The 24,374-nt window shown below is 46.2% G+C and overlaps 3 protein-coding genes across 4 annotated transcripts; all 3 read left to right on the forward strand.

Annotated features, from left to right (window-relative positions):
* Positions 1–50: 50 nt before the first annotated feature.
* Positions 51–11,493, forward strand: rbm10 (RNA binding motif protein 10). 2 transcript variants are annotated; one of them, XM_079742016.1, is made up of 23 exons: positions 51–181; positions 767–840; positions 927–1,452; positions 1,616–1,789; positions 1,921–1,990; positions 3,626–3,699; positions 4,587–4,673; positions 4,802–4,862; positions 4,952–5,110; positions 5,459–5,619; positions 5,936–6,033; positions 6,318–6,405; positions 6,538–6,718; positions 6,817–6,926; positions 7,065–7,164; positions 7,254–7,345; positions 7,850–8,035; positions 8,709–8,906; positions 9,116–9,175; positions 9,556–9,750; positions 9,963–10,010; positions 10,188–10,249; positions 10,505–11,493. In XM_079742016.1, the coding sequence occupies exons 2-23, from the start codon at positions 824–826 to the stop codon at positions 10,593–10,595; spliced, it is 2,838 nt and encodes a 945-aa protein (XP_079598142.1). In that variant the 5' UTR covers positions 51–181; positions 767–823; the 3' UTR covers positions 10,596–11,493. The 2 variants fall into 2 exon arrangements, with proteins under 2 accessions (XP_079598142.1, XP_079598143.1); XM_079742017.1 differs by having other exon boundaries at positions 6,820–6,926.
* Positions 11,494–11,709: 216 nt separating this feature from the next.
* Positions 11,710–14,184, forward strand: lrrc23 (leucine rich repeat containing 23; the record flags this gene model as incomplete). Its single annotated transcript, XM_079741005.1, is given in 10 exon segments — positions 11,710–11,730; positions 11,732–11,813; positions 11,987–12,072; positions 12,163–12,266; positions 12,384–12,504; positions 12,615–12,756; positions 12,841–12,971; positions 13,083–13,219; positions 13,845–14,049; positions 14,131–14,184. Coding segments are annotated over 10 exon segments (1,077 nt in total). The 3' UTR covers positions 14,179–14,184.
* A 1,147-nt stretch (positions 14,185–15,331) lies between these two features.
* Positions 15,332–22,804, forward strand: tktb (transketolase b). Its single transcript, XM_079741437.1, has 14 exons — positions 15,332–15,525; positions 17,148–17,265; positions 17,353–17,466; positions 17,555–17,652; positions 18,642–18,833; positions 19,213–19,340; positions 19,453–19,649; positions 19,858–20,022; positions 20,568–20,724; positions 20,909–21,039; positions 21,134–21,217; positions 21,303–21,399; positions 21,658–21,777; positions 22,012–22,804. The coding sequence occupies exons 1-14, from the start codon at positions 15,419–15,421 to the stop codon at positions 22,182–22,184; spliced, it is 1,881 nt and encodes a 626-aa protein (XP_079597563.1). The 5' UTR covers positions 15,332–15,418; the 3' UTR covers positions 22,185–22,804.
* Positions 22,805–24,374: the final 1,570 nt, after the last annotated feature.

A 24,374-nucleotide genomic window follows, 5' to 3' on the forward strand; every position in this document is an offset into this window, starting at 1 on the left:
TTACAGCGCCAATCAGGTAAGCGGAGAAAGGCAGCCTTCCCAGTCGGTCACGCCTCTGCCCCCCGGCTACAAGCCAGACTCTCTGTAGCCATTTTATTCTGTTGGATTCTGTGGAAAATAAGTTCTGTTCGAGGTTGACCTACATGACAGTCTAGGATATAGTGCAGATCGAGTGGCACTGGTAAGGATTTGTCCTTATTACCTTTTCATCATGACGTAAACAGTTGATATCTTCACAACTTGACAAGGCAGAAGCTATTGCTAACTAGTTAGCGTTCTAACAGCAGCTCGCCGTCCAGAAGTGATGACCGCCAGACGTCATTGCTTGAATACTTCACTAATATGGTTTTGTGTATTTGAGTTATAACGGTTTAATTAAAGGGCTAACATTGACATCAACTACTGTATATTCGTGTCATTGCCATATTGCCTAGTGAACAATACTAGTGTACTGTTGAGGTGTCAGGGCTGATGCTGCAGAGTTGCAGGTGAAATTTGTGCGCAAGTTAGATACAGCTGATCTTACATTATACACTACTAACACGTTATGCATTAGCCAAATGCATCGTGACAATACACGATTACATTCATGGTACTAGGTATTTAAATTGTTCTGTTTTTGGATCTGAAGCATGCATTTTAGAGACTTTTCACAATTTGTTTCCATGTCCCATCCTACGTGTCCCTTTTAAAATGTGCATTCTATAGTGTGTAGTAGATACGAGCTGGGGCTTTGTATTCAGATAAATAAAATGCATTTCCTTAGTTTTAAAGCTGCCACAAAAGGGGAAGGAGGACAATCATACAAACTCAGTGGCCAAGTATGGACTATGAAAGAAGGTACGCCGACCACACCTGCTGTTCCAACCAAATCCATCTACATAAGGTTTACATTTTTCAAATAAACTATTTGTTTTTCCCTGAAGGGGTGGGCGTGGTGACCGAATGGGTCGCTATGGCAACTCCTCCAATGATCACAACTTTCGAGACATGGACTACCGAGGCTATGGCCAAGAGGAAGAGGAGGCCGGAGGAGGCTATGACATCAGAGACAAGGGCAACAGACAATATCGCCGCGAGGATCAACCCGGCGTCGTCTGTGACTTCCCTCCAGGTCGTCTCCAGGACCACCCAGGTTTTGCTCAGAGAGGAGAGGTCGGACGCGAGGCGGCAGGCCCGTGCCCCACGCTTGCCCCGGCTCCCCCGGCTGATCCCGCCTTCCCCAGGCTCCAGAGGGACGAGGACGGACCAGGCCGCAGGGAGGAGCCGTTCCGGACCGGCCCACAGGAGCAGGCCCGGGGCCAGGGCCCGGGCGCCAGTGGTTTCCATAACAACAGTGCACCCGCTCACCCGGGGCATGGAGACAGCAACTGGGGCCGGGACGTCGGGGCCCCGCAGGAGGAACCGGAATACAATGCAGCTGTAAGGCAAGAGGAGGACATGAGCAGAATGGTAAGCTAGACTGACGACGCATGCATCGCGACATGTTAAGCTGTTAGCTATGTTCCACCATGCAACGTGTTGTTTCACTGTGCCATATTTCTGTGATGTGTTGTGTTTCACTGTACCATATCTCTCTGAGGTGGTGTGTACCCTTCGGTCTGTTTGTGTGCAGAGCTTCCCAGCGGGGTCAGAGGAAGGTGCAGGGGGGGCCGGTGGCATCCTGGACCTGTCCTTTGAGGAGTTCGATCAGCGGGACCAGGACTACAGGGCAGATTTGGATCAGAACCAGAGGCCCAGCAACATCATCATGTTGCGCATGTTGCCACCCAACGCCACGGCCAATGAGGTGTGTTTGCAGGCAACAGTCTCTTGTTCATGAATATCCATGGACTTTGTCTCCTTTGGTTCCCTCCTGGAGAAGCATAGATCCAGGTGTTGCCTTTTTAATAGTTTTTAACGCCCTGTATCCTCTTTAAGATCCGTGCCCAGCTGCTGGAGCAGGGAATCCAGCCCAGGGAGGTCCGCCTCATGAGGAACAAGTCTTCAGGTGAGAATTTGTCAATTGCCGTCATTTTGCCAACCATTTTCTTTTTCTTTTATTACCTATTTTCTCAATACTTTATCCCTCACCCTTCACGACCAAACCCTTTCATAGCTAAAGCTCTTTGCTACTTCTGTATCCTCTCTGCTTGGTCTCAACCATTTAGTTCCTTCTTCTTTTACCCCCCCCCCAAAACACTCACACCTCCCCTTGTACTGTCTTCCCCCATACTGTGATGGTGGGAGGGGGCGGTTCTTCAGAGAAAATAAAGCATATGTGTCAATATGCATACCTCTGGCCTCTGCGCTCAATTCTGCCTCAACTCTCAGCTTTTTGTTGAAACCTTGCGACGAGCACACATTGACCACAACAAAACACCCATGCAGACGGCAAAGGAGATACCCACTCAAACATATCCAGTTTTGTCGTGCGTGGCCTGGGGGTCTCCCCTCCATGGCATTCTATGTCCCCTCTCTTTCCACTCTTCTCATTCTCTTCACACCCTTCCACGCTCCCGCCTCTTCTTCTTCTTTGACAAAACAAATGTCTGATGTTAGATGAGCTACATTCACAGACTAACTTTGTCAATAGAGAGTATGCCAGCTGAAGCAGAGTGTGTTTTCTGTTTGTTTGTTATTTGTGTTAGAATGTTTTTTGGTTTGCATGACTGCGGCTTTACGTGTCCATTGCCTCTGCTGGTTAGGATACGACTGTCTGAGCTCCTCAATGTCTGCCATTATCCATATTACAGCTGAGGCTTTTTTTCATTTGAAAGTTTTCTCCAGAACAAACTCCAACAATCCCAGCTGCGCTACTGGTTTTGGGTAACACCTTCCTGTCTAGTTCCATTATGGGAAACCAATATTTTTTTAGCATGCTCATATTGCACTGTTAATACATTTCACTTCCCATGTCATTTTGTATTTGGTTTTCTATTTTTATTCATAAAGAACAAATTGCAGCCAAATTACATAAGAGAAAGACCATTGGACATAGCTGCACCTGGCCCATAACAATGTAGGAGTAGGATGGGTGTTTCAAAAAAACCTGTGCAACCATTATGTCCGAAAGCACCGTTGTGACGCTAGAATTGTAGAGCTGTGGGTGTGTGTGTTTGGTCCACATCTTCAATTGCTCATAAGGGTGTGTGTGTGTGTGTGTGTGTGTGTGTGTGTGTGTGTGTGTGTGTGTGTGTGTGTGTGTGTGTGTGTGTGTGTGTGTGTGTGTGTGTGTGTGTGTGTGTGCGTGCTTATGTGTGTGTGTGTGCTTATGTGTGCGCTTGTGCTTGTTTCTGGGGCGCGTTGTAATGGCATCGAAAATGAGTGGGTAGAGCTCTCTCTCTCTCTCTCTCTCTCTCTCTCTCTCTCTCTCTCTCTCTCTCTCTCTCTCTCTCTCTCTCTCTCTCTCTCTCTCTCCATCCCTTTACCAGACCCTGTTGAAAGACTTCCTACGTTGCATCCTCCAACCCTTGGTGAAACACATGCTGCTGTGTGTTATTTCAAGGGGGTTGAGGAAGCTAAATTGCAATGATATCAGTGCCGATACAGGGCCTCTCTCTCTCTGTACATGAAGCACTAACCCCTCACTGCGTTGTTGTTATGTTGTTGTTGTTCGGTTGCCATGGCGCTGGGCGGTGTCCAGGTCAGAGCCGAGGATTCGCCTTCGTCGAGTTTAATCTCATACAGGAGGCCAGCCGCTGGATGGAGACCAATCAGGTCACTCTCCCCACACAGACACGCATACATACATACACGTGCATACGCATTCATGGAGCTCACATCTTGCTCCATCATATGCAAATAATCGAAAAAACCCAAGTATGACACAGCCAAACTGGGTGGAACATTGTTGCGACAGAGGTAGGTTGGGGGTTTCATATTTCTTGGGCAAGTGGTTTTGATTTATACCTAAATTGAAAAGTGTTGAATAGAGGCACGCTTATGTTATATCATGCTGATGTCTGTGTGGGATCTAATGGCAGAGGTTATACAATGGGACCTGCCGGCTCCTTCCGCTCTCTCTATACCCTTCTTAAATTGATGACTCTCGAAAATTGAGTCAGTCTCTCTCTCTCTCTCTCTCTCTCTCTCTCTCTCTCTCTCTCTCTCTCTCTCTCTCTCTCTCTCTCTCTCTCTCTCTCTCTCTCTCTCTCTCTCTCTCTCTCTCTCTCTCTCTATTTCTATTTCTCTCTCAAAACAGAGGACTCTAAGCTTGCATTACACAGTAAGCCAGTGTCTTAACTTCCTGTTGCTAAAACGTTGTCCACCCCAGATGATGATGGATCAGAGGGTTGAAGCTGGTGCAAAGGGGGGTGGGACGTTGCAGCTGAATTTGACAGCCTTGAAAAAGGACATTTTCTATCCATGCTAAACAGGGCCAGCAAGCCGCACACATACACCAACTCAGTCCGTCCCAGTTTCCCTAAAGCTGAAGGTTGCAATTCTGTGGTGCTCTATTTCCGTCCTATTCTCTTTCTCTCCCTCTCCCTCTTCTTTCATCTCTCATCTCTTGTGAGATGAGGCCTCTCGCATGTTTGGCCTAATTATTGTTGATAATCATTCTCTGCCTCCCTCGCCCCACCCTCTCTTTTCTTTTCTTTCAGAGGGTGCTGTCGATTCTTGGACAGAGGGTGGCTATGCACTACAGCGACCCAAAACCACGGGCCAATGAGGACTGGCTCTGCAACAAGGTTGTGTGTGTTAGTGTGTTAACCATTTTCATGACAACCCATTTTTGATTTGAGTACGAGGGAGCACTTTTCGAGGGAAACACCGATGGTGTTTACCCCACTGAACCAGTCCATTTCTATTCCAACAGTGTGGTGTGCAGAACTTCAAGAGGAGAGAGAAGTGCTTCAAATGCAGCGTGCCCAAATCTGGTAGGTGTTGCACCCGTTATGACCCTACCGTGTCATGTAAGCATACAGTGTTTGCAAACGGCCTCCTCTGTGTGTGTGTGTTACCTCAGAGGCAGAGCTAAAGCTGCCCCTGCTGCAGAGGGATCTGACCTTGGGACTCAAAGAGGGGTCCCAGGGCCTGCTGCCCCTGCCGGCACCCTACCATTCCACCGGTCCCGCTGTGAGCACCACGCACACCCCGCAGCAGCATGCTGACGTAGCCAACGACAGTGAGTTCTCCTCTCAGTTGCCAACAGCACTTCCTACATAGACACGTACATCAGAATGAATCATCTGATTTTTTGGTGGCAATTCTCTTTCATATTGCGAAGAGTTGTAGTAGAGAAAAATCCTAAAGGCTAATGAGCTGTTTTTGCCACATCTCGCATGAGAGAACAATTTCAAACAATGACTCCATACAATGACAAATAATTTCATTGTAATTTACTAAACAATGACTTCACATTCCAGGCTCCTATTCTCCCAAAACGGTGCATTATGATGTGAGGTTGCGATCTACAAGCCCTATACAAGGTGAATTAATGTTGATTATATTCTTCCAAAAAATCCAAAATCAGCTCTCATCTTGAGGAATCTGGGCCCGCACACGTCGGTGGAGGCCATCCTGTCGGCACTGGCCCCCTTCGCCACCCTCTCGCCCTCCAACGTACGCCTCATCAAGGACAAGCACACCCACCTCAACCGCGGCTTCGCCTTCCTGCAGCTCTCCACCATAGTCGTGAGTGCGATCCCCATTGGTCACATCTAGTGGAGTGACTCACTGCAACATTACCAGCGCCAGACAAGCTGGTTTCGACAAACACAAAGATGAAAGGCTTGAATCTGAGAAGCTCAAGCTGCGGGGGGGGTTTCTGTTCTTGCAAGTTATTTTCTGCAACATGGATAGTCGGCAAATTCGATTCTCAAACCAAGGTGATCAGCTCAAGAGTGCATGATCAATGAGTCCTGGATCGTCTGGATGTATGTCTGGATTGTCCAGCTGACGTTTGGCATAGCGGTTCTGACCATGTGCACCTTATGTCCCCTGGATTCAGGAGGCGTCTCAGCTCCTCCAGATCCTGCAGGCGCTCCAGCCAGCACTCGCCATCGATGGGAAAGCCATCGCTGTGGAGTTTGCCAAGGGCTCCAAACGGTAAGGATTGGACCCAAAGTGAGAAAAGCAACGCTGTAACAGGCAATAGTTCACGGTGCATTGGACAAGGGAAGGGGCAAACGCATTCGCCAATAGAAACGTGAATAATGAATGATTTGCAGGGATAAAGCGCTGAATGGGTTAGTTTTGGAAATGGGCACTTTCAATGTGTCACAATGTAATCATATCGAAGAACAACATCAACAACAGCAATCTCCTGAAAGTGTCGTCACTCACTGACACTGAGTCTTTTCGGGGTTGTCGTTCTTGTCGTCTTCCTCCAGGGACGTGTTTCTGACTGACGGCAGCAGAGTGAGTGCTGCTACGGTGGCCAGCACTGCCATAGCTGCTGCCCAATGGGCTGTCACCCAGGTAACCTCTATGAAGCACTTAGTAGTACATAAGAAGGAAAGGCATTCATATACACATCGAGGTATACATGGTCAACTTCTCTATTTGAAACTAACTCCTCTTCTTCCTTTTATCTCTTCATTCCTTTACTAGACTGCTCAGAATGGATCAGGTGGAGGCCAAGGTGTTGATTCAGCATTGTACCAGCAGGGGGCAGCAGTGGCTTACAACCTGGATGGACAGGATTATGGCGATGGCACTGTGACCCCAGGGCCGGCCTTGGTAACGGCTGGAGCCGGTTTGATGGGGGCCTATACAGGAGGAGCAGCACCAGGTTGGAATCATCATTTTATAAAGTCCCATCATTGAATGATTTTTCAAAGAGTTGTTTTTCACAAAGATCTTTGTGCGCCTGTGTCTCACCGCTTACAGCAGTGATCTCTTGTGATGCTATGCCGTCAACCCGGGAGACAATGCAGCCGCCTCTTGTTCATACCCAGCCTCCCCTCCTCTCCATGGCAGACAAAGCTCAGGCCAGCAAGGTACAGCCTCTACGTTGCTCACTACACCAAACCACGCCACACCCAGTACCTGTTGCTGCTAGAGAGTGCGTCTCAGAGCTTGTGTGACCTTGTGAAGTGGTGCTGACGGTGGTTTTATCTCCTTGTTGTTATTCCCAGGCCTCGGTCGCTCAGCAGGTGGAGATCGTGGGAAAACCCCAGCCAGCCGCCCCCGGCCCCCCTGCAACCCCCGGCACTGAGCATGAGCTCCACCAATACCGTACGCATGCGAGCGGTCCCTTTGCTGCTTGTGTTTCCTTCCCTTTGTTTCTAGTTAGTGAGTTATTCTCCTGTGCCTCCTTCTTGCAGCCGTGCCGGATGTGTCTACGTACCAGTATGACGAGAGCTCAGGCTACTACTACGACCCGCTGACCGGCCTCTACTACGACCCTAACTCCCAGGTGAAATCCCCCGCGCGAAACGCGTCTTTTGAGTTGCATTGGCGGACGACATTGACGTCCTCTGTGGACGTCGAGGATCGAACCCCCAGCCAAAAGGTGCTGGGTTCGATCCCTAGCATCCGTAGCCTGTCTGTTATAAAAAAGGGATGCCTCAAGGGTTTGAATCCTACCTGTTTGTTAGCAGTACAATATGCAAATGTATTTTTGTTTGAATGCGCTCAAACTCATTATGTCAGGTAAAGGCTAAATTGATGGCTGCAGGGTTAATCTGTTTAACCCTGATTAGCCGAAGGTTAATCTTTGAGGAATCTATTTTTTTTTGTGGGTGGGGGTTTTGAGAAAATAGGGAGAGGGAGGGGTGAGGAGCACATCTTGCATATTGTACCTTTTACTGACATGTACCTGAACATGTAAGTTGCTTTGGGTACAAGTATCTGCCAAATACTAATGAACAGTTTTAGTATAACTGAATTTCCAGTTGTGTGTTCCCTTCTTGTTTCCCAGTACTACTACAACTCCCACAGCCAGCAGTATATGTACTGGGACGGAGAGAAACACACGTACGTGCCCGCGCATACGGACGGCGAGGAGACCGCTGCTCCAGGCGACAGCTCTGGGCCCTCCGACTCGCTCACTCCCCCTGGAGGCAAGGATAGGAAGGACAAGCCTAAGAACAAAACCGCTCAACAGGTTCGCCGGGTTTACTCTCGGGTCACGCTAAAATGGGAACGAAGGCAGTTGTGTATTTATTGTCACATGCAGTAAGTGGGTGTTAACCCTCAGGATTTTTTTTATGTTGTTTTATTTTTGTAGAGCATCATGAACTTTTTTTTTCAGGGTCCAGAACTTGACTTTAGAATTTTTTTCTTCTTACATGCCAGGGTGGAAAGATCATACGGTCGAGCAATTTGTGATAATTTTTGGACGTGTATTTGGCAATCACGTATGAATGGAGCGAGGTGTATGGTGCATGTTGTTGATAACTGACTTCACATCCAACCCTGTTGGCCTCGTGGAAATCTATTCTCAATCTATTCTCAATCCACTGCCAGAAATGTAATCAGTGTTTAAAAAATGAAAAACATTTAAGACCCAAGTTTCGGTATTGCACTTCCAAACTCAATGAGTTAGGGGGAACTGGGTGTGTTGCAAATCCGATTCATATTCCAAACATAAACATGGCCAGTATTGACTGTCGGTATAGGCCCATACTATAAACGGGTTCAATCAGGTATTCCCGGCCCCTGTAGGGAAAGACTTTCTCCGATGCATGCACATGAGCATGATCCTCAGTCCCCCAGTGACTCTGACCCCAGCGGGCTGAGGCATACGTTGTCAACTCATTGGGTGTTCCTGCTGATAGATCGCCAAAGACATGGAGCGCTGGGCCAAGAGCCTGAACCGACAGAAGGAGAACGTTCGCTCCGTGTCCTCCGCCTCTCCCACGGTCAGCTCCGCCGCGCTGACCGCCGCCTTCCCCCGCCCCCCCGGCCACGCCCGCCTCGACGAACGCAGAGAGGCCGCTAGCGCTGACGCCGGCTATGCGGTTCTCGAGAAAAAGGTGCGTTTGTGTGTGTTTGTGTGTCTGTGAAAGCGCCGTACTCTCACTCAAAGCTTCACACAGTAGACTGGGTACACTTCACTGTTCAAGGAGTATATATATATATATATATTTTTATTTTTAACTAGTGTGGGACCGTCTGTATTATATTTTACCAAAACATTGCTTCCAAACATTCCAATTGACCATGAGTTCTGTCTGACCTGTAGGGGGCGTTGTCTGAACGGCCTCAAATATTCCTTGACCAGATCACCAGACACACTGCAGAGGTAAGGTGTGTTTGTGTGTTTGTGTGTGTGTGTGTGTGTGTGTGTGTGTGTGTGTGTGTGTGTGTGTGTGTGTGTGTGTGTGTGTGTGTGTGTGTGTGTGTGTACTAACACACACAGACACATACTGACACTTGGATTAATCTCGGCTGACAGTCTGTTTGGACCTGTTGGCATATGGTAGAATCCGTCTAAGCAGGTCACCATGACAATAGACTGACTCTTAGGGTGTGAATGGCAGTTCAGGGAGGGGAAACAGATATGAGGGTGTGTGTGTGTGTGTTAAACATTTAGCAGTCATTGAATACTGTCACTTTGTCATTACCTCAGATCGTTGACCTTTTGATGTTTATTGTTGTTTCCACCATTTTCTTTCTTTCTAGCTTTCCCCCCCACCTCTGCAGGGTCTGGTCCCAGCCTACAGTGGGGAGACGGACAGCGATGAAGAGGGGGGAGAGAAAGAGGAGAAGGACGGCAGGATGACAGACTGGTCCAAGCTGGCCTGTCTCCTGTGCCGGAGGCAGTTCCCCAGTAAGGAGGCCCTCATCAGACATCAGCAGCTCTCGGAGCTTCACAAGGTGAGGGTCAAACGGCACCAACACACCAAAATAGGTCCACTCTGCTCAGGGGTTATTTATGGTTTAATGTAACTACAGGGATTCATTGGATTTTTTTTTTTTTTTTTTAAGTACCACTATCCCATCCATGATTTTATTTGGACCATGTGAAGAAGTTGTATTTTTTGATTCAACTGACCCTGACCATCGTTGTGTTTTGGTTGCCCCAACAGCAAAACCTGGAAAAGAGAAAGATTCAACAGGATGCTGCAGGGAAAGAGGTGGGTCTGAAGGCTCAGGGAGTTAGAATGTTGTGTTTCACTAGTCGTGTTTGTAAAGCATTTCTTTCACTGTTGTCTTTGTGCGGTTACGGGAAACAGGAACAGCGATGATCAATGTAATAGGTGTTGCTGCATCCAATCTTATCTTCTCCTGTCCTCGGTTTTTCCGGTTTTCAGCGGCAGAGAATCGCAGACAGACCTGAGCCTCCGGACGCAAAGAGGAGGAAGTTCAGTCCTGTGTAAGCTCGAGTGACGCTTTACACACACAAACAACGGCAACGTTCCCACACATGAGTCAGTTGGTTGCCTCAGGTTTACATAGAGTATGTCTCTATGCTCAATGTTGCAATGGAATTGTTTTCCGTACCATTGGTTGCACCTTGTCCGATGGACATGCCGACACCCTGGCAGGAACTGAGGAAGTGAGAAACTCACTTCCTGCTCAGAATTAAACGTTTTTTTCTCTCATGTGTTTTAATTTCCTCTCCATGCAGTGACGGAGTCACGGGCACCAGTCTGGGAGCTAGGATGCTGCAGGGGGGCTTGAAGAAGGGGCTTCTCCTGCGCAACATGCAGACGGAGTGAGCCGTCGCCTCCGACGCCACTACCTCAGGAACTGGGACGCAGCCCTGTGCACAACCCTCCGAGTGGACCTGTTGTATCAGAGACGGACCACCAGGAGATCACAAAAAGAAAATGGAATCCCAGATGAATTGTGGGTTTTGTAGGGAGTTTCTTCCACTCCAAAGGCTGTGGCACACCAAAGCTTAAGAGGAGGCTGAACTTTTTTGAGCCCTTTTCTCCACAACGGAGGATTATTTAATTCCGCGTGGACTCGCTGTCTAGGCCAATTATTGATCAGTTTATTAAAAAAAATAAAACGTGTCAAAATGGAGGCCAAACGTAAGCGTGCGCTGCAATACTCTTCAGTGCCACCTGCAGTGTGGAAGGGATCATTGGCTAACTTGGGAGTGGATTAAAAGCAGGTGTTCTCACCTCAATGCTTGTGCTCTGCCCTTGAGCTTTGGTGTGAAGCAGCCTTAAAACTGTTGTGAAATGAACAGTTGATGTAGGCTGATGGGAGTTATAGCACAGATTGCACCTTTTTACTTCTTAAATTATGCTCTTTTAATCTCTCATAGGATTAACTTTAGATACTTACTGTAAAATATCATACTTCTTATTTCTATGCACAATAGATTTGTTCCAAGTAGATAATTATATGCATTTTAATTGACATGACAAATGGCAAATCAACACTTTTGCACCCCAGCACTCGTGACACATTTGAATAGGACATTACCACACTAACAATAGTGTGGATTTAGAGATGTGTAAATATAATATTGTAATATTTGTGAATGCACAGTGTATATTTCTTTCTGAAATAAGATATTTTTTATTTGAGATTTGTGGACACAAATGTTGTCAAGATCCTATGTAAAGAAAAGTAATAACATTTTCCACTTTACAGCTTGATTGCAGGAGGAAAGTAAAAAAAATATGAATTCCTCTATAGTCTGTTTTTATTTTACGTTATAGTGGTTGACAATCACGGAAGCCAATTCCGGTTATTAGTTTTCTGTTGAATTGTATTTAAATCGATAAGGATAATGGTAAATTCCTTATTGTAGCTGATGAGTGGCTCCGATGCCGAGCTCTTCGTCCACCTATGTGTTCGTGGACGTTAGACGTTTCTATGGTTACGACAACAAACGCGGGCCCAGAAGCCAGAGCCGCTCATTGAGCTCGCTAGTTCAGTCATCCTCGTCTTCTACATTAACTGCAAATACCAGCACTTAGGTAAGTTATGAATGGGTATGCACATACACGACATGAGTCTGCACATATTGTCGTCTAACCGGCATCTGCTATTTTACGACTTTATGTTTGGACCAAATAGGAAAGTCAACGTCAATGTGTGGACCCTTCCACAACGAGATAAGATCATAAAAAAACAAACCTATTAAGAATAGTGAGAGCATCTGAGATGGACGACGATTCTCTGTCTGAAGGCGAAGGAGAGCTAGTAAAGGAAGTGGCAGAACCACCTGAGGTCAAGGTGCAGTCATTATTATTATCTCCATTGTCATCAAGGTAGTGAAGGAGTGCCATGTAATCTCAGCAGACGTTCTCCTTCTCTGATCGTCAGGTCGGCCCTTTGACCCGCAACATCATTGTGCCTTACCTCTCACTGCTGTGCCGAACAGGAAACGGACTAGCTCATGCCTTTGTCAAACTGGACCTGAATGACAAGTAAGATAATGGACTCAAATAAAATGCTGACTCTTCAGCACAGAGCATGGGTTTTCTTTGCAGCCAGGCAGTCCCCGCTGTCTGTATATATACCCACTGTCGGTCTCTGTCCTACAGGAAACTATCAGATCTAGAGGCCCTACGCAAATATGTACACCTCCGTTTCCTGGATGTGTCCAACAATCACCTCACTGACCTTTCTTGCCTGACATCATTGAAACAGCTGCTTTGGTTGAAGGCAAGTTTTGTCTGCTATGCGTCCAATTGTATGATTCAGTCAACCCTCATTACAAAAAAGAAAAGCTCTGAAAAGAGTAATTAAATTCGACTTTTTCTCTATCTCTTTAGATTGATAATAATGCAGTGTCAAGTTTAAAAAAGTTACCTCTAGATCAGTTTCCCTACCTGCAATGGCTGAGCTTGGCTAGGAACAAGTTGGAAGATATGGAGGGCCTGGGCGGAACTGCCCTCGAGAACCTCAATCTTAGTGGTTGGTCTATCAATCAATCATCATTCCCATCATTCCCTTCATGTAAATCAAATAAAACAATACAATGTCCTTATTATGTGTAAGGTAACAAAATTCAGAGAGTGCACGGCCTACAGTATGGTCAACTGACCAACCTGGGGATCCTAGAGCTGAGAGGCAACTGCTTGGACACGACCGATGGCATCTATCTTCCAAAACTTCGGAAACTTTATCTGGTAATCTAACCTTAATGAACCATTCAGAAGTGGCTTACTTACTTGTTATATGTCTGAAAAGTTAGGAAGTTGTTAAGACCTGATCTCTGTCTTTCTCGTGTTCTTCTTCAGGCCCAGAACGTCATAAAGCGCCTGGAGGGTCTGGAGAGACTAGAGCATCTCACCACGTTACATCTCCGAGACAACCAGCTGGAGACCCTGGAAGGCATTAGCCCCAGGATGACATCTCTAAAGTACCTCAATGTCAGGTAGGAGGGTGTCCTAAAAGAACAGGGTTTACAGCAAACTAACTCAATTCATCAAAACACTTTGAAATAGCGATCCTATCACTGTAAGATTGCTGTTGAGAGAGAGGGAAAAATACCCCAATAAGGCCCCCTCCTTCTCTGCTCCCTCCCTCGCTTGATTTATCCGTCAATCAGAAGTGTTCAGGCACCTGTGATTGACAGGCAATATGGATTCACTGAACCAACCAGAGATACAATTCTCAGATCGGCCAGAAATGAGCCAGAGGAGTCTAAAATCTAAAATGCCTCATACAGAGGCAGGCATACATACATACAGGATGGCTATGGCATTTTGAACAAATTACAATGAAATTATGCTCCTACAGTAACTTAAATGATCCGAAGTGAGTTCCAGGGAATTTGGATTGGCCTACACGTAATCAACAGCAGATGGGTGGACTGCAGACATGGGGGGTTAAACCAAGTGCCTTTGGCCTGGGAATCAAACCCCCTTACTGTTATACTATCGGGCCCCCTGTATCAAATCACAATGTCACCAAATCTTCTACTGTTTTAAAAATTCTCCCTTATCTCTCCAATCCGCATTTTTTTCCACATACATTATGTTTGACCATATCTCTCCCAGAGGTAATCTGATATCCAATCAGAAGGCCCTGCAGAGTCTTGTTCCTCTGCTTGGCACACTACAAGCTGTGGTTATCTCGGATAATCCACTGGCTGAGTCCGGGGACTACCGCGTTGCGGTGCTGACCTGTCTGATGCACCTGGAGCGGCTGGACAAGGAGTTCTTCTCCTCAGAGGAGAGGGCGGAAGCACAGGAGAGACTTAAAGTAACCCAGCGATTCATCGTGGATTTTACTGAAATGGCCACTGGTGGCGTTTGTTTGACTTTTCTGTTTTCAACACTTTAGGAACTTGCGGTGGAAGACGAAATACCTGAGACGGAGGACACTTCGTGATGGCTACATTAAGGGGAAGTGTTAGTCAACTTCCCATGATGGAACCGGTTTGTGGATATGTTGGTAAATGTGAAAAGAAGAAAGAAGACCCAAGTGCATACATCCCCCCCCCCCTCCCCAACACACACACACACACACACACACACACACACACACACACACACACACACACACACACACACACACACACACTTACACACACACACACACATACACACACACACACACACACATTTTATACAGCAAAAAGGGTGTCCCAAGTTAATTGTGATTATGCATTTTTTGGTATGTTTAATAAAATATACATTTTATGTTGCTACAAAAACATTCAAGAATATTTCACTGACTAAGAGTTTAAAATGGATATTTAATCTTTTGGTACTAGTGAGTATTACCATTATCCCTTAGTAAGAATGAGAAGGCGAAAATCAACCAGCATTTCCCTGTTGGCTGCCTTCCAGCCAAATACTCAACCGCCTTAAAGAGACAGTGACCAGTCTGCCAGTTATCTCGTAGTTAATTTTTAATCTAGGTAGATTTTCTAGCTACAAGTTGTCTCGCAAAGTGTTAATGCATAGTATTTACTTGAGTATTTTGCAGCCCCTGCTTTTCTCAATGAATACAACCAATCTTTGAATGAATTATTGTATACTTATACATCTACAGTAAAGCTGTAGGTACAGTAACATTTATGGGGTTATCTAGATGCATTCTTTTTTGATGTTTTAAACGATATATATCATAGATGTGCAATAATCTCTAGGGAGCACATCGTATATAGAGTAAAGTCAGGGTGCGATTTGCCGGTGGGGGGGATTATCCCCCCCTCTGGTTTACACGTCCTACCCTCTGCTGAATTATTTTTTTTTTCTCCTCGGTGATGATAAAAATTATCACCCCCACCCAAAGTATTTTCACCATTACATCGTAATAATTAACAACCAAAATACACAGGGTCCGTCTTAATTTTCTCAAAATTATCCCCCCCTCTGGTTTTTTCACAAATCGCACCCTGAGTAAAGTAATCCAAAAAGGTTCACATTTTGTACTTTCTTGTGCCACATGAGATCAGGTCGGTTGCTCCGATCCCACCAATGACTGACCGAGGTGGGAGTGGTTCCCGAGGAAGACATAAAAGTCCTCCTTCTCATCGCTACCTCTACCAGCGGTTGTCTACGGCTTGGTGCAGGAACACGGTTGTTACAATAAATTGATAATCATCTTCGACTATTGCAAAGCCATGGCTAGCTACCACAAACCCGATGAGAAAACTCTGCAGGGACTGAAAGACGTCGCCAACAAGCTGAGGATCCACTCCATTAATGCGACATGCGCTTCAAACTCCGGGTAAGTCCTTCCATAGGCTCAATGATGATGGACGTTCATTAGCAGATACTAGAAGGCAGAAGCCAGACCAGTGTGTTGCATAATACGTGCTGTAGCCGATACACTTCACTGTTCAAGGAGTATATATATATATATTTATTTATTTATTTTTAACTAGTGTGGGACCGGTCGGTCGGTCGTGCTCTCGCCGACCGACCCGGTCGGCGAGCACGCTGGGGCAGAGCTCGCTGTACTCGCGTGGGCCATTAAAGGCACGTGCGGCTCATAAACATGCACGGGCTCTATCCAATGAATGGTTGATACAAGTAACAGAACATGGGTCCTCATCTTCATCGTGTTACTTTGTAACTTTCCGGAGCATTCAAAAAATCAAAAATCAAGAACTGGTGTCATTGAGCTGAGGCTTTTGTCGCCTATCGTTGTGTGGGTGTGTTCAGTATGGCGGTTGTACTTTGTGCGTAATGAAAAACACACTTGAACGTAGTCATTTTTTAAAAAAAACGTGGCAAACTCAAAGGGAACGTGATATAAAATGGTCGTATTTCACTAATGTTCTTCTTCCTAACTCGAGTCACATGCTCGCGAGAGGGTCATGCGGTACGCTTGACGTTGATATTTAAAGTTATAGCGGCAGGGGTTTGATTTTTGGTTTTTAATTCATTATTTTGCAATCCGCCATATACCCTGTGACCTGCTCGATAAAATATAAACAATGTTAGTGGTAATGATAAACCATGGATGATGCTCAAAATGAAACCGTACAACTCCACCTGGAAAACCAGTTTTTTTTTTTTTTTATTGTACTTCCTTAGTCATTACAAAGGACAAGGAAATAGACTGTTCAAACCTATAGTTGATACCGGCTCACCAGGAAATGTTGTTTCAAGTCTTACCTGAGGAACTGATTCCTGTCATTGCTTTGATCAGTCACACATGTGTGATGTACAATTACAGCTTAGACTGCGTGGCACATAAACCAATAGGATAGTTCCAATATCATATTAATATAGACATCCAAAACATTAAGTTTGACATAATGTTGTTCGTCAGCAGGATGATGTCTTCCCGGGAAGGACGTGGGGTAAAATATCACTCGCTTAGTATTGTGGAATGGTTTTTGGAATGCAATTGGACACTCAATGTCTCAATGTTTGAATAAGATAACCTCGTATGTCCCCACAGTAGGTGAAATATTGACCCCTTTCAGATTAACACACATAGGGAAGTTAACCTGTTATGGACCAATGCATGTTTCTAAACCTGTCTGATTTCAATATTGAATAGTCAAGCCACAGTCCAGCAGCATGTTCTTGAAATTTTTATGCATAATGGTTCAGTTAAGGGTTACTCAAGACAATTTAATAATTTCTACAACAAACTACTCTAATGCAGGCCTAGAGATTTTGTATAAATTGCTTACTATATTTGGTTAAACTGGTCTTGCCGACCTGGATTCACCTATTTAATCTAATTGTTATTGGCCAGTACCTGCAAGACTAGTTGCCAACGAAGGAATATTAGCTGGATTCTTTTTCAGTAACGCATGGGTTGGTGTGTTCTAACGATGCAGCTCTTCTTGGGAGAGTAAACTGCTAACTTGTGTTTTGCCCCTTTTTGTCCAGCCATCCGACCTCATGCTGCAGCGCAGCCGAGCTCATGTCGGTGATGTTCTTTCACTCCATGCGATACAAAGCCGATGACCCCCGCAACCAGTGCAACGACCGATTTGTCATGTCAAAGGTTGGCACGTTCACAATGAATTCCACAATCACTATTTGGTAGATGGCAATCATGTGCTTTTTCTAAATGAATGATATCTATTCGTAGGGCCACGCTGCACCAATCCTGTATGCCGCCTGGGCAGAGGCCAACTATGTGAAGGAGGCAGACCTGCTGAACCTGCGCAAGATAGACTGTGACCTGGAGGGGCACCCCACACCCGTGAGCCATTCAACCATGTCCCGTCCCCATTTCCATGATTTCAATATATTTGTATTTTTTTATGAACTGCTGCTCCTTTGTCCACCAGAAACTGGCCTTTGTTGACGTGGCCACTGGCTCCCTGGGCCAAGGTCTGGGGGCAGCCTGCGGGATGGCCTACACTGGGAAATACTTTGACAAATCTAGGTGAGGTTTTATTCAGAGCTGGATATTTCTTATGGTGCTGACTCTTGCTGAAGTATTTATCTACATGTGAATCGGAACCTTTTGACCTTTGCCTTGAACTTGAACTTTAGCAGTTTTCTAGGGCTCTCCCCTGAGAGTCAATGATTCGAATTATCAGCCGGGAAACCCCGCAGTCTTCCTTTTATTTTTTGTCAGTGAGTGGTATGCATTCATAAAACTAAAAATAAAAAACATTAAAATGCACAGGAATAATATTTATATGGATAATAATTATATATTTTAGAAGGACTGATGCGGCACGACGTGTGCTGAAATGGATACAAATTGAAACCAGAACAGTTGGTGCACGGATGGTGGTGGTTTTACTATAGCAAATATTACCATAGCCTATAACCATGTCTCAGAAGACGTCAAAAGTGTGGTGACATTTATAAATAGGCCTACATATAAACAAACAATACAATAAATATGACTGAATTCGAAGAGACAGCTGGTGCCGGTTAGGAGCGTTACTTTGTGTATTTTCAAAGAGTTTTTATTTGATCTCAGTAAAAGACCCAACCTATAGTGTAGACATCTCAGACCATATGCATGAATCTACACATTTATTGTGAATTTTTATTATTCTGCAGCGGCAGTTGGTGCTGAAAATAAATTGCAAACTGTGGGTACAGATGCCACCGCAGGCTTAATATTCACCATTTGCATCATAGCTCTAATGATAATGAAGAGAAGCTTTATTTAGACACTGTCCATGTCACTGTGGCGATTCATTGTAACTTTGTTTGCTATATGCAATCAGATCGTGAACCCGGGGCTCATATAGTGGATTATCCACTAGCCTATACATGAGCCCCGTGTTCTTTATCGGACCTGCTCATGACCTGCATTGGCTAAGATCAATGGGTAGTACTTGGTTGTGGGGCGAATTTCTTTACTATTAAAAGAAAAGGGTATTATCTGGTTCCTAATGTCGTTTTTCCCTGTAGCTACCGTGTGTACTGCATGATGGGTGACGGGGAGTGTTCCGAGGGCTCTGTGTGGGAGGCCATGTCCTTCGCCTCTCTCTACAAGCTGGACAACCTGGTGGCTGTGCTGGACATTAACCGTCTGGGCCAGAGTGAGCCTGCACCCCTGCAGCACGACATGGAAGTCTACCGCAAGCGCTGTGAAGCCTTTGGGTGAGTTTCAACAGTTTGATGCAGTGGCGCCATCTCCTCTTCCTCCTTTTACCTTCCTTATTAATCTCCCGTCACTGTTTTACCTTCTGTGTTGGTGCTTGACTTGTGTGGGTAAAGATGTTGTAGGTAAGATTCGAGAGCTGTAAAAGAAAAAGGGCATGATTATTATTTTTCAATAAACTAAACAGAATTCTCAGAACGTAATTTAGAGGACAGATGGCTATGGCATTCCTAACCAATGACACGGAAATTGTAACTTGTAAATCTCCGGGCAAGATTTATTAAAAATATAGTCAAACTAAAATTGGTCACATTGTCCTGGATTAACCATTATTGTTAGGCGTAACATGAGTAACCATGGTGATGTCTCTCGGTGTAGGTGGAACACGTACGTTGTGGACGGCCATGACGTGGAGGAGCTGTGCAAGGCTTTCTGGCAGGCCAAGCAGGTCAAGGGCAAGCCCACCTGCATCGTGGCAAAGACCTTCAAGGGCAAAGGACTCAAAAGTAGGCCGGACAAACAGGGAGTGGACCGTGCTCTAGTGGCACGTAAAGCATGTCCTCCTATCTTCGTATGCAAGATCCGGCTCACACATTCCTCCTCTTTCCCTGGCTCTAGACATCGAGGACGTGGAAAACTGGCACGGGAAACCCATCCCCAAGGACCGTGTGGACGAGCTCCTGAAGGAGTTGCAGAACCAGATCCAGGTGCCCAACAAGAAGATGGTCGCCGAGCTGCCCAAGGAGGACACAGCGGTGGCGGACCTCTCTCCAATCCGCCTGCCCAAACCCCCAGCATACAAACTGGGAGACAAGGTACCCATGGGCTCCTCTCCATGCCGGGCTGAATTTAACTCAGTCTCTGCATGGCTGAAAATGTGCTTTTGTACTAAAGAGTGTTTAAAATATGATCAGTAGAACTACCATTTTGTATCTCAAGAATTTCTCATTTGGTCGTCTGCATACGCTTGCGATTATAATTTTTTTTCCTTCATATTTCCTCTGGTCAACCTCCTGTTCTCAGTTTGCGACCCGGCGTGCGTACGGCGTTGCGCTGGCCAAGCTGGGGGAGGCCAGCAAGAGGGTGGTGGCCATGGATGGAGACACCAAGAACTCCACCTTCTCTGACACCTTCAGGAAGGCCTTCCCCGAGCGCTACGTCGAGTGCTTCATCGCCGAGCAGAACTTGGTAAATCAAGCCCCCTGCAGGAATGATTCTACCGGCTCAGCTTGACGCCCATTATGTTTCATTGTCTCCTTTTTTAACAAGCCTGTATCTGTCTGTAAAGATAATGGCATGCATTGCCTGTATATTGTAATCGCATGCATTGACATCGTGGTAAAAGACAAGTTGCTGAAAAACCTTATGCTAGTTCGGGTCCTTCTTGTAGTTCCTCTTTATAAACACCAACCATAATCTGCTCCAGGTTGTCTTAATCTGTTGCTAATTATTCTCTGTCCCCATAATCCTAATTAGTTTACTTGTCCTTGTCTAAACGGCCCATTTGTGTTGCATCCCAAATCCAATGTTGCATACTAGTGTTTGTGACTTGGCATGCATACATTTTAGGAACATATACAATATATAGGAATTATACATTGACTAATCATTTAAATTCTTTAATGTTCACCTCTTTTGAGCTGACTTTCACCTGTATTAGGGTGGCAGTTTTAATCATTGAGTGTTGGTTTACATTGTTTGTTTGAATTTGAAACTACTGCTGTTGCCTGCAGGTCAGTGTGGCCATCGGCTGCGCCACTAGAGACCGCACGGTGGCGTTTGCCAGCACGTTTGCAGCCTTCTTCTCCAGAGCATACGACCAGATCCGCATGGGTGCCATCTCCCAGTCTAATGTTAACCTGGTGGGCTCCCACTGCGGGGTCTCCATAGGTAAGCTTCCGCCAACCAGTACTTCCAGAACTCTTATTAGAAATGGGACAAGCCGATGGACGTCGTACAACTGCACATGTAAATAATGGAAGGGTTTGGCTTATTTACTGTAAATGAAGACCCATTTCCCCGGGTGTCTGTTGAAAGCCCTCTGTCCACTGACCTTGGTTGGGCTTGTCCCCAGGTGAGGATGGGCCTTCTCAGATGGCCCTGGAGGACCTGGCCATGTTCCGTGCCATCCCCACATGCACAGTCTTCTACCCCAGCGACGCGGTGTCCGCAGAGAGGGCAGTGGAGCTGGCGGCCAACATCAAGGTGGGTGTTCCCCTGGCAGCCGGCCTATCTTTAACTGGATGGGGTTGTCTGTAGCGGGCCCTGTTCTCATGCGGCGTGCCCCTTTGTCTTGCAGGGAATCTGTTTCATTCGCACTAGCAGGCCAGAATCAAAGGTCATCTACGCCCCAGATGAGAAGTTTGAAGTGGGCGTGGCTAAGGTAAGTGCTACTCTTCGACTACCTGGTTATAACGAATAGACTGTGTATGTCGATTTGACGGGAACTTGACTTTGTTTTTCTGAAGGTGGTGCGCCAGTCTGACGACGATCAAGTGACGGTGATTGGAGCTGGTGTGACTCTGCACGAGGCGCTGGAAGCTGCCGACATCTTGGCTAAAGAGGGTGAGTGACTGGTGTCATCTAGTGGCAGTACAGAAACACTGCAGTTAAAGGCGACTCTCGATCGCAGGCTTGTCTTAATGCAGGTCTTTGTTTTAAATAACCATGGCCTGAAACAGTGGTCTTGTTTTTAAAGTAGCAATCAATGATGAGGTTTAAAGAGAAAAAACACTATAAAAGCCTTGATGTATGTCAACTTGGATTTCTGGGTTGCTGAATGACCTTTCTGACCTGCCGGGCGTTCCTACTGTTCTCCTCCAGGGAAGAACATCCGTGTGGTAGACCCGTTCACCATCAAGCCCCTGGATGCTGCCACCATCCTGTCTGCCGCCAGGGCTACAGGCGGACGCATCATCACCGTGGAGGACCACTACAAAGAGGGTACGCTCAAATTGTTTTTGCTCTTCAGATTGACTGCAGGGCTTTACCATCAAATCATTTCGACGACCAAGGTTGTAGTTTTTTAAGAAAATGACACTTGTATTTTTGTTAAGAAAACTACACGATGGCGGTACACTTACTGTGCCGCCATCGTATGAAGAGCGCTTGGGTTCCTCCCAGCTACTGGTATTCAATTTTGGCCACCCTCACTCTTGTCCCATTCTCCCTCCCAAGGTGGTCTCGGGGAGGCGGTGCTGTCGGCGGTGGGGGAGGAGCCCGGCGTGGTGGTGACCCGCATGGCGGTGAGCGGTGTGCCCCGCAGCGGGAAGCCTGAGGAGCTGCTGGACCTCTTCAAGATCAGCGCCAAGCACATCGCCCAGGCCGTGCGCCAGACCTACGCCAACTAGAGGAAGCGGAGGAAGGAGCTCTCCACGCAGCACTTCTGCATTCCTCATCCACTGACTCCCAGCAGCTAAAAGTCCCGCAGAACCTTTTGACCTCACCTAGTACTCTGGCGCCCCCTTGTGGCATTGACTACCGTGTGCAGCCTGTAACTTCTAGTATCTGCTACCTAACCTTTGTGGATTTCAGTAATTCAAGAGTGGAGGGAATAACGGTTTTAATTTGTAGTGCCCTAGCTAAGCGCCATGTTAACTTTTCTTATTCTGTAACCCACCGCAACCCTAAAATGACCTATTTTCCAGCGGTTTTTGTTGGTTTCCAACAGCTTGCGGTGTCTACTTATTTTCCATGCACTTGTTTGTATGTTCACATGTTTTTGTTCCGTCCAGGTTCTGCTCTACTTGACAATACAATCGGCATTCCACTGTTTGTTTGCTGTTCATTCCATTTGGTTTAGTGTTGAACACTTGGTAGTCCTTGCAGAGTTGAACCAACTGTGTACTATGGGCTGTTAGTGTGGCTGTACGTACTTGACTGCTTTAACTGTTACTAATGGTAGTGAAAACTTGATCTGTCATTTTGGCTTGCAGTGCTGCGTACTGAAATAAAAAGACTTGAGAAAATCCCCAGTTTTTGGATGCAATACTATATATTTTTATCTGCGTAAAAGGAATTTCGAATCCGTGTCTGTTTATTTAGGGAGTATCGAAAAAAAACTGGTGCTGTACCAGCAGCAGATCTTGTCAAGTGCTGCCTGAAAGCCATTCTGTTCCTTCTCTGGAACCTAGGTGAACCAAACCTAAAAGGATGCACTAGCCTGAGCCAGCCTTTCGCGATCTCATGGTGACTCAGTGAAACTTGAACAGGGGTTGAGACCAGTAGTGAATGCAGCAAGAGGATATCAGCTTGCCTCCAACTTGGGTTACTAGCCAGTGGGGAAGCATGATACAGAAGGGAATTTCATGAATACAGAACACAAACTTCTCCACTCTTTTTCCTTTGGTTCTCACCTGGTCAATTTGTTTTGGCTTAATAGTTTCCACAAGGACCTCATTCCCCCCCCAGTCTGTAGGCCTTACCAATTCACACTTCACAAATGGCCTTTTTTAGCCTCATTGACTTGAACTGCAGGAGGTCTCACCGATCCTGACCTGAGCCTCAGATAGCACCTCCTGCAGTAGGTGCTACAGATCCTGAGCCTCAGGTCGCACCTCCTGCAGGAGATCCTGACCTGAGCCACCGGCAGTCGGCACCCAAACCAGGAGGAGCTAGCAGAACAGCAACATTTTGTTTGTGTTTGATTATGGGTCATTAAGCAAGAAGAGGTCCAGCCCAGAAAGCGAGCAAATATAACATTGTTTTGTATGATTTAGTGAGTGTTGGGTAGTGTTAGTGTATAGTAGTATTGATTTGTGTTACACAAGTAGTTCCTTTTCTTGAAACTTTTACTTGACACTTTTACACTTACCCCTAATAGTTGAACGAGTAGGATTCATACTTCAACCTGGGTAACGATCACTTTAAAGGACTTTTGGTTCTGCTTTGTTAGTGTTTATGGTTTATCCCCAGGGTTGTTGCAGTTTACCTTGGGAATCCAGGTCAAGACATGGGTGTTTCAGAGTTGAGTGGAAAACGGTCAACACAGCGCCGTTTACAGCACAGCTCTTTATTATGTGTTTACTTTGACCATCAACGTTAACTTGCAGTACTAAGAGTTGTGTTCGCATCAAAACCCAACCCCAGAATAACTCAGAGTAAAAAAGCCCAATGTCAACATGGAAATTGTAGCAACTGTAGCAGCTGTTTGTGATCCTCCCAACACGGCTGTGTGTGTACAAGGTCAGCGAGGCACATGAGTGGGCAGTGAATTGAGTTTCTATCCACAGTGAGAACAGCAGTTATGCCCTTCTGTCAGTCGGGGGGCTGACTCAGCGTGTGTCTCCGGCCCAGGGTGTGGACACTGCACTGTCTCTACTCCATCGCACTGTGGCTACTGTATGTAAACCACGACTCCTCCTAGTGTGTACTCATACACACGAGGAATCTTCCATTTTTTTTCCTTTTTCATACAAAGATGCCAACAAGGGCCCTAGTCAAACAAGGAAGACTCCAACTTGAACTGCGGCTGTCTAGGCGAGCGTGTCTAGTCTACATAGCTGGCTGCCTTGCTCGCCGCAGGGTCGGGGTCATGCTCC

This window comes from Pollachius pollachius (assembly GCF_949987615.1).
Source record: "Pollachius pollachius genome assembly, chromosome: 8".
NCBI classification, from domain to species: Eukaryota; Metazoa; Chordata; class Actinopteri; order Gadiformes; family Gadidae; genus Pollachius; species Pollachius pollachius.

Coding starts and splice junctions, on each gene's coding strand:
- tktb (XM_079741437.1), top strand. CDS start 15,419: ATGGCTAGCTACCACAAACCCGATGAGAAAACTCTGCAGGGACTGAAA. Junction 20,023..20,567: donor TCATCGCCGAGCAGAACTTG/GTAAATCAAGCC, acceptor TGTTGCCTGCAG/GTCAGTGTGGCCATCGGCTG. Junction 21,778..22,011: donor GGAGGACCACTACAAAGAGG/GTACGCTCAAAT, acceptor CTCCCTCCCAAG/GTGGTCTCGGGGAGGCGGTG.
- rbm10 (XM_079742016.1), top strand. Junction 6,034..6,317: donor TTTGCCAAGGGCTCCAAACG/GTAAGGATTGGA, acceptor GTCTTCCTCCAG/GGACGTGTTTCTGACTGACG. Junction 7,346..7,849: donor ACTACGACCCTAACTCCCAG/GTGAAATCCCCC, acceptor CTTGTTTCCCAG/TACTACTACAACTCCCACAG.